Source organism: Mus caroli, unplaced genomic scaffold, assembly GCF_978045245.1.
Source record: "Mus caroli unplaced genomic scaffold, Mus_caroli_1 scaffold_11, whole genome shotgun sequence".
NCBI lineage: Eukaryota > Metazoa > Chordata > Mammalia > Rodentia > Muridae > Mus > Mus caroli.
This window is the reverse complement of record NW_028227266.1, coordinates 88,829,642-88,845,931: the sequence shown is the minus strand read 5'-3', so window position 1 is coordinate 88,845,931 and position 16,290 is coordinate 88,829,642. Positions and strand designations below refer to the sequence as shown.

Genomic DNA, 16,290 nt, shown 5'->3' with positions numbered 1-16,290 from the left:
AAGAGGTTAATGTTAGTGTGTGTTGGTTGGTTACTCTTGTTCTTAAAAGCTGTGAGCACACCAGGGGCAAGGGACCAGGGGTTGGTTATCCTCACTGCTGGGAGTATAGGGAGAAGAGCTAATATGTATAGGGGAGGCCTGGCTGCGCTGCCTGTGGGATGCTGAACATGCTCCGTGGGCCCTCAGACAATTTTCCCAGCTGTTAAACAGGGATCTGGAACATCGCTGTATGGACTAGACAGCTAGTTAGAAACATGAGTTCTAGGGCCTGCTCCAGCCGGCTGCATTTTAACAAATTCCCGCTTGCTCTGGAAGGGAGAAAGGAGGAAACGTGGGCTCAAGTCTCCATACAGGGTTAGCTTGGGAAGGGTTGCTAGGCTGTGCCTGCCGTGGTTGCAGTCTTATCTAATAACTCTTCTGAGAGCCCAGGGGTTTCAATTAAAGTTTGTCTGCAGAAGGTAATGATAAAATTCAACAGAACAAGGCAAATTTGCACATCTCCAGCTCCTTTAATGGCTTCTGAGCCCTAGCACCAGGCTGGAGCTAGCCTCACTTTCCTGCTGAGTTGGGAGAGGCCCCAGCCTGGTGCTAGGGCTCAGAAGCCCTTATCAAATGCTGCAAGGATAAAGAACTGCCCTAAGTCGAGGGGTGGCCCGGGATGTTTAGGGGCCAAGCAGCTATCCCTGCCTTGGTGGGATCTGGTGTCAAAACTCCATGTTTGCCCATGATCAATGTGATCATTACCTTCTGCACACAAGCTTTAATTGAAACCCCTGGGCTGAAATCTACCCCCATTTATGTCTCTTGGGGATTTGAAGCCCCCTCTTTTCCACAAAGGCCTCCTTGTCCTTAGAGGCAAATCTGTACTGGAGGCTCACTTGATGCCCATGCCCATGCCTATGCCCAGTGCCTTCCAGTAGTGATTCCGATATGCTGGCCCCAGTCTCTGTGTCCCTCCCTTTGTGTGAGCTTGTGCACAGCCAAGCAGTCCCAAGAGTGCAGGAGGTAGATGGCCCTGGTTTAGAACCCTGTGCAGCTGAGGACCTGTGTGTGTGTGTGTGTGTGTGTGTGTGTGTGTGTACACTTGTGTCTTTATGTGTGTGTCTGGACCTGTGTCTTTGTGTGTTTGTGCATTGTCTTAGTTAGGGTTTCTATTGCTATGATGAAACACCATGACCAAAGCAACCTGGGAGGCAAAGGGTCTATTTTGCTTGCATATCATTATTCATTGAGGAAAGTCAAGGCAGGAACTTAAAACAGGAAAGCAACCTAGAGGTAGGAGCTGATACAGAGGCCATGGAGGAAGGGTACTTAATGGCTCACTTCTCATGATTGCTCAGTGAGCGGGGCCCTCAATCACTAATTAATAAAATATCCTATAGGATTGCCTACTGCCCAATCTTATGGAAGCATTTTCTCATTTGAGGCCTTCCTGATGACTCTAGCTTGTGTCAAGATCATATAAAACTAGTCAGCAAATGTATGTGTGTCCAATTGTATTTGTCTTTGTGTATGTGTGTGTGTTTGTATGAGTATGTCCATGTATATGTATGTATATATATGTGTGTGTTATATGTCTATGTGTATATGACAAGAGTCTGTACATATATGTCTGTGTATGTGATGTGTGGTTGTGTGTATATATGTGTATGTATATATCTGTGTCTTGTGTGCGTCTCTGTTTCTGTGTGCACACGTGTTTATGGGTAGTATGTATATTTATGTGTGTCTGTGTTCTCTGTATCTGCTTCTGTGTGTATCTGTATGTGTGTTCATGCACATGCATGAGTGAAGACCCTTTTCTAACAAGAGGAAACTTTGTCTAGTTTGCAGGAAGAAACCCATGTCACACAGACCAGAAATTGCAACTATATCCCGCCGCAGGCCACATCCAGCCCTCTTGGTGTGTGTTGCTTTCAGGGCATGCATATTTTCCCATTTATATTTGCTGCTAGTGCTTTAAGAGCTAAACACTTCATGCAGAAATCTGGATATCTAGTTTCTCACAAATAGAAATCGCAGCATTCATTAGCCACTTTCTACGTGCCAGATGCTATTCTGGGGATCTTGATGCAGATTAAGTGGATCCTGAGTAAAAGCCCCTGAGATTCGATTATCATCTCCATTCTCATATCTGGGGAAGCAGAGCCACAGAAAGGCCAGGTACCTGTCAAAGCTGACACAGCTAGATATGGACAAGAAGCTATTTAAACCCTAGCACCAGTTCCCGAGTCCATTAGGGTAAACCATTGCCCTTGTCTTGAGTCTGACAAGATGAAAATATAGCCAGGCTCCTACTCTGTGCTGTGGCACTAGGGGGTGGCCCATGGTATTGTTATTACCCTGGCTATCGGGCAGGTCCCTGACACTTTATGAGAATATGTTTTCCCTTGGGAACTCTAATAGAGGCAAAGCAGAGGCTGACTGTGGGGTCTCATGAAGGTCAGCTTCCTGATGAGCCCTGCTGGGGGATGGGCACTTGTGAGGGGTGTGTGTGTGTGTGTGTGTGTGTGTGTGTGTGTGAGAGAGAGAGAGAGAGAGAGAGAGAGAGGAACAAGTAAGTAAGTGACTATGGGAAGGTTCCTGGGGGTTTGGTGAAGCTGTATGGCATTTAGCGGAAAACTCTTAAAGGAGACTTCCTAGACCTTGGTCCTGGCCCCATACCCTCCTTCATCTCCTTCGTCTCTGTACAATGGGCTAGATCACCCTCTCTCGCAGTGGCTCTTGTTTCCATCTCTGGGATGAAATGACTGGGTGAGTAGCATGCCAATGGACAGGGGGATAGCAGGTGGACACGGGCAGCCAGGGGTAGTACAGACCTTCTTAATTTTCTTGATGTCACTGTCCTCATCATCAGCAGAAGCGGCTTTGTTGCTGGATTGGACACGATCATTGTCCTTGATCAGGTTTGTAATCTGCAATAGAATCATTCATAGGTCAAGAGGCAAGAGGCAATGGTGGCACCAAAGGCTTGACTCATCTGCCACAGGAGTTGACACTGTCGTGTGCTGAGTCCCAGGTGCCCATTTGGTAGAGCATGCTGTATTGGAACAAGTGTACTTTGGATACACTTGGGGCCATCAGAATGTGACAAGGCCCTTTTATGTCTGAGGCATTGTCTATAACCCAGTCTATGATTCTTTCCCATGGTCTACAAACAACAAATTCCTTTTATTTTACTGTGGTAAGATAAAATTTATCATGGGATTGTTTTTTCATGGGTAGTTTTGTATATGCATGTGGTATGTGGATGTATGTGCAGGCAAATATACACTTGTATGTTCCTACATATGGAGACCTGCGGTTTTTCCTCAATTGCTCTTCAACTTTAATTTTGAGACAAGGTCTCAATGAACCTGAAGCTCATCAATTCAGCTAGAATGGTTTGCTAATGAGCATCAAGGATCTTCACCCTTTCACTCAAGAGATTACAGGCATGGATCATTATTGGGTAATGGGGATTTGAACTCAGATTCTGGGGATTCGAACTCCTTGTGCTTGCATGGCAGGAACTTTCCTGACTGAGTCAACTACTTAGCACTCACCAACCATTTTTAAAACTAAGGTTTGTTTATGTATTTGTGTGTGTGTGTGTGTGTGTGTGTGTGTGTATGTGTGTGTAGTCAGAAGTCAACGTTCAAGAGTCAGTTCGCTACTTCCATGTCTACTGTCTCTGCGATATTCAGACGGGAACTGTAAGGTCTACTGTTTACAGCTAGTGTGCTACCTTGCACACCTGTAAACTTTACACTATGTAGTTATTTATTATTTTGCCTAGCATTGCAACCTCGGGGTTTGTCCGTTGTCAGAATTTTCTTCATACATGTCTCTGCTGTCCTTCCATGTTTCCCCTGCCCCCTTCCAGCTGTTTCTCTTCCTTCTCTCAAACAGTCCCCCTCTCTGCCTTTGTATCCTATGGATCCACTACCTTCTTTCATCCCGATTCCTTAAGAACTCATCTTCTCCTCTCATGATCCCACTTTTAGTTTCATGATTGACACAATACACATACAGGAACACACACACACACACACACACACACACACACACACACACACAAAATCTTGATTCTAGTTCCTACCTATGAGGAAACATGCAGTACATGTCTGATTCTGGCTTATTTCATTTAATGCAGAGATACCTAGTTCTATTCATTTTTTTGTAGATGTCATCATTTTATTTTTTTTTATGGCTGCATAATGTGTTATATATCACATTTTCTTTATGCATCCATCTGCTGACTCTACAGCCTAGCTATTGTGAATATCAGCAGCAATGAACTTGTATGTACAAGTGTCTCTGTGGTAGGCAACACTCACCTGTTGGACTGTCCTTTATCTTTCTGACAAAAACACACGGGGGAATAAATCAGATCCCAGCAGGGGGCTCAGAGTGGGGCTCTGTTGGTTGGCCTCTCTCTTTTCTGGGTTACCCCGAAGCACTTCCTGGGATCAAAGTTCTCTTTGGAGCTTAACTACTCATCCAGAAAGCTAATGTAGGAACTGACAGGACTTAAAACAAGCTCCGTTTGTCTTATTTGTGGATCATAGAGAATCAGGACCAAGGGCTGGTATCCATGAACAGGACATTGTAAGTCTGTCTGAGACTGTGCCTGTGGTCAGGCCATACGAGTGGTCATCTCATACCAGCGCACATTCACATAGTAAAAAGAAAGAACTTTCTCATGAAGAAAAGCCACCCGTTTCCTCTCCCTGCTTTGGTGAGAGTTCTATGGCAAGGGACTGGAAGTGGTCTCATTCATTACAGAGCCTGGTGGCTAGCACAGGACCCAGCATGCAACACATCCTTGTTAGCTACCAAAAAAAAATAACTGAATTAAAAACTGATCAGAGCTACAGCAGCCGCAAAAGTCCCGAACACAGGAAGCTATAGCAGTCACTGAGCCCAGCATGTCTAAAGGCAGAGGCTCGGGGGAAAGACACGGTTGCTGGTAGGCTGTTCCCTCCTCAGAACAGGAGGCTGTGCCCTCAAGGCCACTTGCTGAACCTCGGGATGAATGGCTCTTAAAAATGAAACGTTGAAGCCTTTGAAAGTGGAGTGAGCAGTTGTAGGCTCTCCACTCCTAGGCTGCTAAAATTACCCTGGCTGGCCTTCACTTGGAGAGTGTCTGAAAACATCTAACTGGAACATTCAGTGGAGAGGCCTGCTTACCTGTTCGCCCCCTCTTTTTGTTGGTCTCTGTACTACTTTGTTATATTTTCTCCTCAGCCCTCAAGCTTAGAACATTGATGTGTTGAAATAAAAGGCCAATTCTTTGGCTGGCAGTCTAAAGGCTATGGTGTACACACACACACACACACACACACACACATACATACATACATATGCTCCGGGTGACCGCCGAGGCTGGGTCAACACATTCCTCTTGGCCTAAATGTCTTCACCTTCCAACCAGTCTGCTTTCTTTGCCCGTTTTGGTGTTTGCACAGAAGGTGGTGGTGATGGTTTTTGTTGGGGGCTAATCTGTATTTAAAACCGACCGTGGAGGCCAGAGAGCTGGTGTAGTGAGAGTAACTGGGTTCAGTTTCCAGCACCCACAAGGTGACCTATGACCTTCTAAAACGTTGCTACCTGGGGACCTGATGCTCTCTTTTGGCTTCTTTGGGCACCATGCATGAATAAACTGCACAGACAAACATGTAGGCAGCACTCATACATATAAATATAAAAATAAATATAAAAAATTAAAAACAGCAAAGAAAACTTACAGTTCACTTCTCAGAGACAGACCTGAAAATCGTACAAGCGAACCTTATACCATGCTGTAATGCTCGGTGTCCTAACAGTCTTAGGGACTAGAATGCTTTTTTATGTTCATTTTTATTTATTGGCGTATGTGGTGTGTCTGTGCATGCATGTGTGCAGGTGTGTAGAAATCAAAGGACAACTTCCAGCAGTCATTTCTTCCACCATGTGACCAGGGACTTGAACTTGTAAGGCTTAATTGCGAAAGTCTTTATCCCGTGATCCTGGAGGTTTAATTTAAGGATCAGTCTGGGACCCAGCTCAGGGGACTTAGGAACCTGGGGTGTTGTAGAAGTCTCAGGCTGTGTCCTGTGGTAACTCAGCTGTCTCCTTCTTGCTTCCCTTTGGTCTCCTCCAAGCCCGTATGTCTCCTCTGGGCCAACCCCAGCTGAAGATCTTAATACTCTGCAAGTGTTGTGCTCTGTGACAGGCAGTGGAGCAGCTGGGGTTCCAGATGTGCACTATCACCTGGAAGCTGAGACAGGGGTTCATGGGGCTATCCTGAGCTACATAGTGACATTGTCTAAAAAAAAAAATCAAGTCCAATAAGGCACAGATGGAACAGTGGTGTGTATCCACTGTCACGAACAGGGCATCCAATAGGAAGTATTGTCCTAAATTTTCTCGAAATGGGACTTAGCTACCATTACACAGACAGGCACAGGCACAGGCACAGGCACAGGCACAGGCACAGGCACAGGCACAGGCACAGGCACAGGCACAGGCACAGGCTCAGGCACAGGCACAGGCACAGGCTCAGGCACAGGCACAGGCACAGGCACAGACACACAGGCACACAGGCACACAGGCACACAGGCACACAGGCACACAGGCACACAGACACAGGCACAGGCACAGGCACAGGCACACAGGCACACAGGCACACAGGCACACAGGCACACAGGCACAGGCACAGACACAGGCACAGACACAGGCACAGACACAGACACAGACACACAGACACAGACACACAGACACAGGCACAGACACAGGCTCAGGCACAGACACAGGCACAGGCACACATGACCTGCATTCTGCTCCTTGTCCCCCAGGAGGCTCTATCCTCAATCCTCAACACCTGTGCTTCCTCTGGCTTACAAACCAATGAAAGCTTTTAAGGCCAAGTACAACCTGAGTTTACACCCTCTGGCTTTCAAACACCTTTCAGGACCAGGGCTCCCACAGCCCAGCTGTGGCCGCTGTTCACACTCTTACACAGCCGACTAGAAAGGCAGACATCTCCATATCCTAGTGCCTTCCAGAGCACCCGCTAACCAAGCCCTCATGAGCTCATGCCAGACAAGAGCAGCTGAGTGATAGAAGAGACTGCTCTGTCCTCACGGGGTTTCGCCCAGACTGTTGGAATCACACCCAGGGAGCTGGTGTGCCTACTGCATCGTGTTGGGCTTGAGAAGCCCGTGTGAGCAGACACACTGGCTGCTCGCGTGCTAGCCCGAAGCCCCATGATGAGGTACCTGTCCTTGGCAGTATTTGGCCAGGTGGGAAACATGGGCATGGAAGAGGCATGGCGAAGAAGCAAAAATGTGCCAGGGTGTAGGATAGTTCTGGGCTCGGGGTGGGGTGGCTGGATGGTGCTAGGTGATTGCACAGTTGGGATCTGCACGAGAGGTTAAGGTCTGCGGTGGCTGAGAGTAGATCTTTCATGAGTAAGTGAATGACTGACTGCCACCCCACTGCTCTTTGCCAGAGTTAGTAATTAGATAATATGGCCATAATCTTTCCCTGGTCTCTGCCTCTCTCTGCCTCTCTCTGACTCTGTCTGTCTCTGTCTGTCTCTGTCTCTCTGTCTCTTTCTGTCTGTCTGTCTCTGTCTCTCTCTCTGTCTTTGTCTCACTGTTCTCTATGTCTGTCTGTGTATGTGAGTGTGTGTGTGTGTGTGTGTGTGTGTGTGTGTGTATGCTCTGTTTGGATTCAGGAAGCTGTGTTGGGTTATCGTAGATCTCAGAGCTTCTCTCCAGAGTAGGATGGAGCCCAGAATGTTAAAAAGAGGACAATTTTGGGTCAACCTTTGGAAGAGTGTCAGAGGCTCTCTGTACTGAGTAGAAAGTCTAACAGATGGATGGAAGCTTGTGTTCCAGTTCCAGGTCTGTCACTTCTGTGTGTACTTAGACTAGAAACCTGAGGTCTCTGAGCCTGATCCCTTATGGCTTTTCCTATTTTGGTTTGTTTGATTTTTGTTTCTCTGTGTAGCCCTGACCATCCTGGAACCCTCTCTGTAAACCTTGCTGGTCTCAGACTCAGAGATTAAACCTGCCTCTGCCTCCTTAGTGCTGGGAATAAAGGTGTATGCTATCACTGCCCAGCTTATCCTATTGTAATGACACTGGGGGCTGATGAAAGGGGTGTGGCTGAAGGCTCATTTTAGGATTAGAGATGGGTCAGTTATAGGACTCCAGCTAAATGTAAAGTTGCACGTTGATGTTAGTATTGGTATAGAGCTTTGGTGCTACTAGACCAGATGGGGTTGGTGGCTCTGGGTCTCTGAACTTTCTGTACAGGGATGGAAAGCACTGGGCTACAGCTACAGGTATCAGAGGGAGTTCTGTATGCAGAACAGTCCCTGTACCCAGGGCTTCTGGCTCTATCACTGATACCTGCAGAGTCTTCATCCTTTTCTGTTGGGATTACATGTTTTGAGGAAAGCCTGATGGGATCAGGGAACAGAGTTTGGGGACTGTGGGCCTGGATCACATGACCCTCCACCTCTCACTCGACTCTGCCTCCTTAGGTGGGTTCTTGGCTGCCTGCTTTCCACATCCTGGTATCAAGGATGCCACATGGGCTTCTGGTAAGGATGCCTGAGAGCTTGTACTTCCAGGAGTTAACAGCATCTCTCAGCATGGTATCTAAATGTATCTAAATTCAGAAGCTCTGGGCTGGCCCAAAGCCTTGGTTAACAATGTGTGGCTATGCCCTAGGAGGCATTTACAGGATTGGTGCCCACGTAAGGAAGGCTTGATCCCACATCATCAGGGGTACAGCCTAGAAGCTTGTGATTTGCCATTTGACACTTGTGTATCTGGTGCAGGCAGAGAGAGCCCACAGTAATGACCTGTAGGTGATAGTGTACCTCCAGAGTCTGAAGTTGACAGTGGTGATGGTTCATGTATCCTTACACAGTCCAATAGCTTGTTTTTACACAACCCCACTTATCCTCATCATCTGGCTAGGTTATAGCAATGACTCTGCATTACAGTAAACAACTCAGAAACAGAGAAGTGGGGGACACACTCCAAGTGGCATCTGGCAAGCACAGAGGTGCGATGGCAACCAGCTCTGAATTCAGGACCATCTCACTCTCCTCCCACCACCACATCCTAAGCTTGGAGGCTTGGTCGGGATTGAGCCTGCCCATTCCCCCCACCCCCGCCCCCCAACTGTGGGAATCTGGAAAAGGACATGGTTTGGGAACCTCAGCTTACAGTTACCTCCGTCTTCAGGCGCTCGATTTCAACCTCACCGTCCTCAAGCTGCTGGCGCAGCTGTTTAGCCACAGTCTTCTCTGTTTCCACTACCTGCAGCAGGTGCAGGTACTTCTGCATGAGCGCCTCATGTTCTGTGGCCAGTATCTTGTAGCTTTGGACAGAGAAGCATAACAGGTGAGATGCTGCCCACTGTCTCTGGGCCCACCCCACTGTACACCAACTCCTGGTTGCTTTATTAGCCTGGCTCTCTTTGTTATACTTATTTTATCTGTCTTTCTGTGCCTTTGTCTATCTCTCTGTAAAACACACACACACACACACACACACACACACACACACACACACACACACACTCCTGGGACTCTAGGTAGATTTGCATTTTGAAACATTCCCCCCCCACCAAGTCCACCCTCCTTAGCCTACTTTTGGGATTCAGCTGAAATGCCACATCCCAGAAGCCTTGGTAGACTCCAGGGATCTTTTTTCAGCATCTAGTACCATGGTGATGGCGGGTGGATATATCATACACCTAAAAAGTACTTAGTAGACGCAGCATGCAAGAGTGCATGCATCAGGCCTGGTGAGATATACAGAAGACAAGTAGGTACGCACATTTCATTGTTTGAGTGATGCCTGAAGACATTGCACAGGATAGAGAAATGTCAAATGGTGAGTTGTGGGCTCTTAGTGTACACCACTGAGTCAGGGGTCAGCAACAAGGACTAGTGGTCAGGCAAGATTTCTAGTAGGTCCTAGGTGATACAACCCCAAGTTGGAGCTAAGGCTTCTGACTCCAAACTTCATTCCTTGGGTATATACTCACTGTAGGACAGCCCTGGGTAGGGGGCTTGTGTCAGCAGTAATGGATAACGAGGTGAGGTGGTTAGGTGGCACCAGATCAGAGAGAGTCCCAAAGGACAGGAAAAAAAGGAAGAATCTGACTTGGAAAATGGGTAAATTAATATGTGGTGCTAAGAAGGACAGAGTGGCAGAGGAGGAATGGTGGTAAGCAGTGGCTTGCCTAAGGTTACCACACTCCTGAAGAGAGACCTCTAAGCTCTAGGTCTGGGCCTCTCCATGATGCTTCATGGTATGACCAAGGCTATTGGAGAGCATTGTAGCTGGGTGAGAATCTGATTTCAGAAAGAGACCCAGCCCTGGAGGACCGGGAGGCTTGGGCTCCAGCATCTCACAGAGAGGTGTCTATCCAGATGGGGCCAAGGCCAGGGAAAATGCTTTGGGAGAGAAAGGTTTGAGTTTTCAGGGATAATGAGGTCTGGGTCTGTATCCACCATTATTCCTCAGATTCTTCCTCTTGCTTCAACCCACCATCACCTCAGGGCCTGCTTCCTTTTTCCCTGTCCTCTCTCACACCTGCCCATTCCTCTGTGCCCCTCTCCTCACCCAGCAAGGTCCCATCTTTATCATTCTGTGTCTCCTTTCTTAGCGGTAGCAAGGGGCTCCCCTTCCCATCCTTGGAATGGCAAAGGCCAAGATAGCTCATATATCCATCAAACCTCTCTGTAGGGTCTCTTTCTTTGAGAGGAAACTACCCTCTGCTCCATTATACATCCATTCCAGCATCCAGAAAAGGCCCAAGTCCCCACTCCTCTAGAACAAACCAAGCTGTCTCTTGCCCTCCCTAGACCCACCTTGACTGTCAACATGATTGGATTGAGGTAGCTAGGATATTGGGAAAGCACACACCTTAGTGCGTTTCTGAGGGTGTTTCCAGAGATGATTAGTGAAGGGCTGGGAGGATCTGCTTTAACTGTGGGTGGTGCCAAAGGAGAACCAAAGGGGAGGAAGGATGAAGCCTACTAGCTAGGATAGTCTCTGTCTGCTTTCTGGCTGCCATGAAGAGAACAGCTTCCTTCTGCCACAGGCTCACAGCATGGTGGCCTACTCTACCATGGTCCCAGACACAACAGAGCCCAAGGGTTGGAGGAATGAAGCTGCAGAAACCAGAATAAACCTTTCCTCCTTGAGGTTGCCCTCTTTGGCCTGTTACCTTCTTTTAGCCTGTTATTACCTTCTTTTGCACTGGCTCAGCCTAGTTTAACTGAAAGAACATCTCACCCAGTATCTCCTAGCACTCTGCACCCTGACAGTACAGCATTGGTTCTTAGCATCTACAGCAACTGCTTCTCCTTCTGGGTTCACCCACTATCCCCTACTTAGGAGATCAATGGACACTTTTCATTCTGGAAGCTTCTTGCATAACCATGCAGCTCTGCACACAGTGGACCAGTGTGGTCAAACTGGAGAGATGGTCTTTGTCTCAGCCCCAGGAGTCTGCTGCCTGAGCCCACAAAGTCTCCATCACCCACAAGGTTTGAGGTGGGACTCTCAAGAGGCCATGATGGAAGTAACCTTGCAATAATGAAAGGCTGCGCCAAGGTTGTTGAAGTGGACTGGGCAGCCTCTAGGGCCTTGTCTTCTGAGGGTGCCAGAAGATGTCTTCTTGGGAGGAGGCTGGCAGCAGCCATGTTCTGAAAGTGGGAGAATGTGTCAGGAAAGGCTTACTCCATCAGGCTCGGGCCAGCTGTGGCAAGGAAGAGATCTGGGGAGCCGGGGAAGAAACTGTGATCCAGAGAACTTATCTCTGTCCTTAGCACCACCTTTCTTTTCTTTTTTTTTTCTTTTCTTTTTTTCTTTTTCTTTTCTTTAAAGATTTATTTATTTATTTTATGTATATGAGTACACTGAAGCTGTCTTCAGGCATGCCAGAAGAGGGCATCAGCTTCCATTACAGATGGCTGTGAGCCACCATGTGGTTGCTGGAATTGAACTCAGGACCTCTGGAAGAGCAGTCAGTGCTCTTAACCTCTGAGCCATCTCTCCAACCCAGCACCACCTTTCTAAAGTAACAGTTCCATGGTAACACCATTAGATTGAAATGGCGATCTGGGTGCTTTGCTTGTGAAAATGAGGACAGACAGGAAGGTCTTTCCATCTTCCTGGGACACTCAATTGTCTTCACTCGCAAGCAAAATTCAATTGAGAGCAAGGAGTCTGTTTTCACACCATCCTGCCTCCCTGCTCAGGGGCGCAAAGCTCCTTCATTAGTCTCATCTTACTCACAACAGACACCTCAGTGCTCCAGGCCTGAGTGCCATCTGCAGGTGATCTGCCTGCCTTGCTTCTTCTCCTCCATGCCCCTCTTCATCTGGCCTCCTCTTTCTTTTCTCTCTGATTCCCCCTCCCTCTTTCTCATCCTCTTCTCTTCTCTTCTCTTCTCTTCTCTTCTCTTCTCTTCTCTTCTCTTCTCTTCTCTTCTCTTCTCTTCTCTTCTCTCCTCTTCTCTGTTTTCCTCCCTCTCCCTTCTACCTCTCTTTTCTTCCCCTGCCCTATCTCTCCCTTTCCTTTTATCCCTGTTTTAATAGGAGATATTATGTTTGAATGTGAAGTCCCACATGTCAGAAAACAAGCACTGATAAAGTTGGGGCCAAGAGCAGCAGGGTTGCTACAGGGGTGATTAGCCCTCGACTGGTGAGATAGCTCATTCAGTAGAGTGTCTGCTGCAAAAGCACAAGGAACTTAGTTCAATCTCTAGAATCCAAATTAAAAAATAAAATGAAATAAAATAAAATAAAACAGGCCATGATGGTGTGTGCTTATAATCCCAGCTCTGGGGAGAAGAGATAGGCAGGTGTAACCTAACCTATTCTGAGAGCTCTTGTCCTGTGAACAACCTGGATACAAACACACACACACAAATTGGATAGACACTACCCATTACTGGCTCAAGGATATTTGAAAGATCTTGCTTTGAGAAGTCCCAGAGAACCCATGGAAGTCCTTCTCAACATCCAACCATTAAATATTCAGAGGCACCTGCAGCTGTAAGCCAATTAGATGTGGCTGCTGTTGGAGCCAGTGGTAGGATTTGGTGTTAGCCATAGGATACTGGTTTTGGAAATATCCCGAACATAAGGGTTGTGAATCACAGAGGTTTCCACTCAGATGTCAAAACAAGGCCTGGGAAGCTAGGCAGTATGGGAAGGTCAGAGTCCATATGGGAAGTCCCCAAGATGGTGAAACTGGGAGGGTTAAAGATGGAGTGTTTGGACCCCTCAGGAGATTGGAGATGCCAAGAATGTGGAACACCTGACAAGGAGAGTTTCAGGAAGTCAACGGAGGCTTCTGAGATATTATACCAAGAAACTGGCAGTTGACAGATTGCCTGAGGCACACAGAGAGGGAGAGGGGCCATGGCTAGGAAATAAGATGGTGAACTTCTTCCTCATTCCCCACCCAACCTGAGACAAACACCTGACAGCTTAAAAGAAAGACTTTATTGGCTTTTTCTTCTGTCAGTAGGGCCCCCTGCTGGTGGAATGGCTCAATGAGTCCATGGCTGCATCAGGACATGTTTACCTAACAACTCTGGGCCCATCAGCCATCTTTTCTTTCTTCACACAAATCAACTCTGTGCTAGAGAAGGGAGACCCTTCAAAGACTTTAAAATATCCCATGGCTCAAGAAGAACCTGTGCATCAGGTACCTAGTCTCCATTACGCTTTGCAGAGGGTCTTTTTTTCTGTGTGCTTCATGTATTTGTATGTCTCCTCACCTCTTATAAAAGCCATTCTTGACTTCTGTAATATATACACCATTCACTCCCGAGCTACACACTTTCACCAATTAGACTGAACCTTTCACAGTTTCTACTACTTGCCAAAGATCCATTCAATGATGAATTCATCAAGGGTCAACCCAGTGATTAGGTCAGAGTTCATGGGACAAATTCCCTGTTGCTACCTGTTGTGTTGGAGATATTTCTCCCCTGCCTTTTAATTCTTGAACTGACAAAGGACATGAACCTGGTCAAGACTCATAGATGGTACAAATAGGAGCTACGGCTAGAAAAGAGCACAGGGGTGGTATTTTTGAAGCCCATTGCTGCTCATACAATGCCCCAGATACTGGACATGCTCATGACGTGACCTGGGCACCTAGACATGGAGCTACATGGTATAATGTTTGTCTGACTGGGTGTTGGGCTCATTACTCCTTTCTATACTTCCATTCCTCTCTTTGGGAAGGGGGAGGTCCCATCCCTGTGTGTCAAAAGTACACGACTTCCTTTTATGTTGTAGGTGATCACACTAATGCTGCCTTGAATCATTGAAGAGTTTGGACCTAGGCTTCTGAGTGATTCTTGGACTATTAAGCCCGGAGACCTTTGTGGACAGAGTGAATACATTTTGTACTGTGAGATAGCCATGGGCCTTTAGGGGCCAAGGGAAGAATATTATACTTTAGTTTGGAGTGTTTCTCATGAGCTGATGTTTAAAGGTTTAGTAGTCAGCAGATGGGCTTTTGGGAGCAATCATGAGGACTGTCTGCGGACTGTTGCGAAATACCACCGGGAGAGAGAGGGTATCTCAGGAGTGCTGACAAGCCTGTGAGCACAGATAAGACCACCACTTCTACCCAGAGGGAACCACTTAAAGCCCTCAGATCACAGGAATTAGAGGAGGAGCCTGGGATAGGATCCTTCTTGTTTTCATCTGCACTCCAGAGATGACCCTATGCCACAGCTCTCCATACCTAAATTTCTCCTGGAGAGAACTGGTCTTCCAGGAGTTCTGACACACAGGCTTGCAGGAGGGAAAAGTCACAGCTAGAGGCAGCAAGACCAGCTAACACCAGAGATAACCAGATGGCGAGAGGCAAGGGCAAGAACATAAGCAACAGAAACCAAGACTACTTGGAATCATCAGAACCCAGTTCTCCCATCAGAGTGAGCCCTGGATATCCCAACACACCAGAAAAGCAAGACTCTGATTTAAAGTCACAGCTCATGATGATGATAGAGGACATAAATAACTCCCTTAAATACAGGAGAACACAGGTAAATCCCTTAAATAATTACAGGAAAACACAACCAAACAGGTGAAGGAATTGAACAAAACTATCCAGGATCTAAAAATGGGAATAGAAACAATAAAGAAATCACAAAGGGAGACAACCCTGGAGATAGAAAACCTAGGAAAGAGATCAGGAATCATAGATGCAAGCATTACCAACAGAATACAAGAGATAGAAGACAGAATCTCAGTGCAGAAGATGCCATAGAAAACATTGACACAACAGTCAAAGAAAATGCAAAAAGCTCCTAACCCAAAACATCTAGGCAATCCAGGACACAATGAGAAGACCAAACCTAAGGATAATAGGTATAGAAGAGAGTGACAATTCCCAACATAAAGGACCAGTAAATATCTTCAACAAAATTATAGAAGAAAATGTCCCTAACCTAAAGAAAGAGGTACCTATAAACATACAAGAAGCCTACAGAACTCCAAATAGATTGGACCAGAAAAGAAATTCCTCCTGTCACATAATACTCAAAACACCAAATGCACAAAACAAAGAAAAAATATTAAAAGTAGTAAGGAAAAAAGGTAAGTAACATATAAAGACCGACCCATCAGAATTACACCAGACTTCTCACCAGAGACTATGAAAGCTAGAAGATCCTGGGCAGATGCTATACAGACGCTAAGAGAACACAAATGTCAGCCCAGGCTATTATACCCAGCAAAACTCTCAATTACCATAGATGGAGAAACCAAGATTTTCCATGACAAAACCCAAATTTACCCAATATATTTCCACAAATCCAGCCCTATAAAGAATAATAGATGGAAAATGCCAACACAAGGAGGGAAAAAGCAAGAAAGTAATCTTCTTTCAACAAACCCAAAAGAAGATAGCCACAAAACATAAAAATTACTTCAAAAATAACAGGAAGCAACAATCACTATTCCATATCTCTTAACATCAATGGACTCAATTCCCCAACAAAAAGACATAGAATAACAGCTGTAAACAGGACCCAACATTTTGCTGCATACAGGAAACACACTTCAGTGTCAAAGACAGACACTACCTCAGCATAAAGAGCTGGAAAACAATGTTCCAAGCAAATGGTCTCAAGAAACAAGCTGAAGTAGCCATTCTAATATCAAATAAAATCAACTTTCAACCAAAAGTTATCAAAAAAGATAAGGAAGGACACTTCATACTCATCAAAGAAAAAATCTACCAAGAAGAACTCTTAATTCTG

At 46.4% G+C, this 16,290-nt stretch overlaps 1 protein-coding gene across 1 annotated transcript in view; it reads right to left on the bottom strand.

The window, feature by feature from the left end:
- Positions 1-16,290, bottom strand: part of Rasgrf1 (Ras protein specific guanine nucleotide releasing factor 1) — a 114,269-nt gene that overhangs the window by 70,411 nt on the left and 27,568 nt on the right. Inside the window, exons 3-4 of the mRNA XM_085827879.1 lie at positions 9,210-9,363; positions 2,820-2,915 (exon numbers count right to left, since the gene is read on the bottom strand). Coding sequence (XP_085684005.1) covers positions 2,820-2,915; positions 9,210-9,363 — 250 coding nt within the window. The remainder of the gene's footprint in view (positions 1-2,819; positions 2,916-9,209; positions 9,364-16,290) is intronic.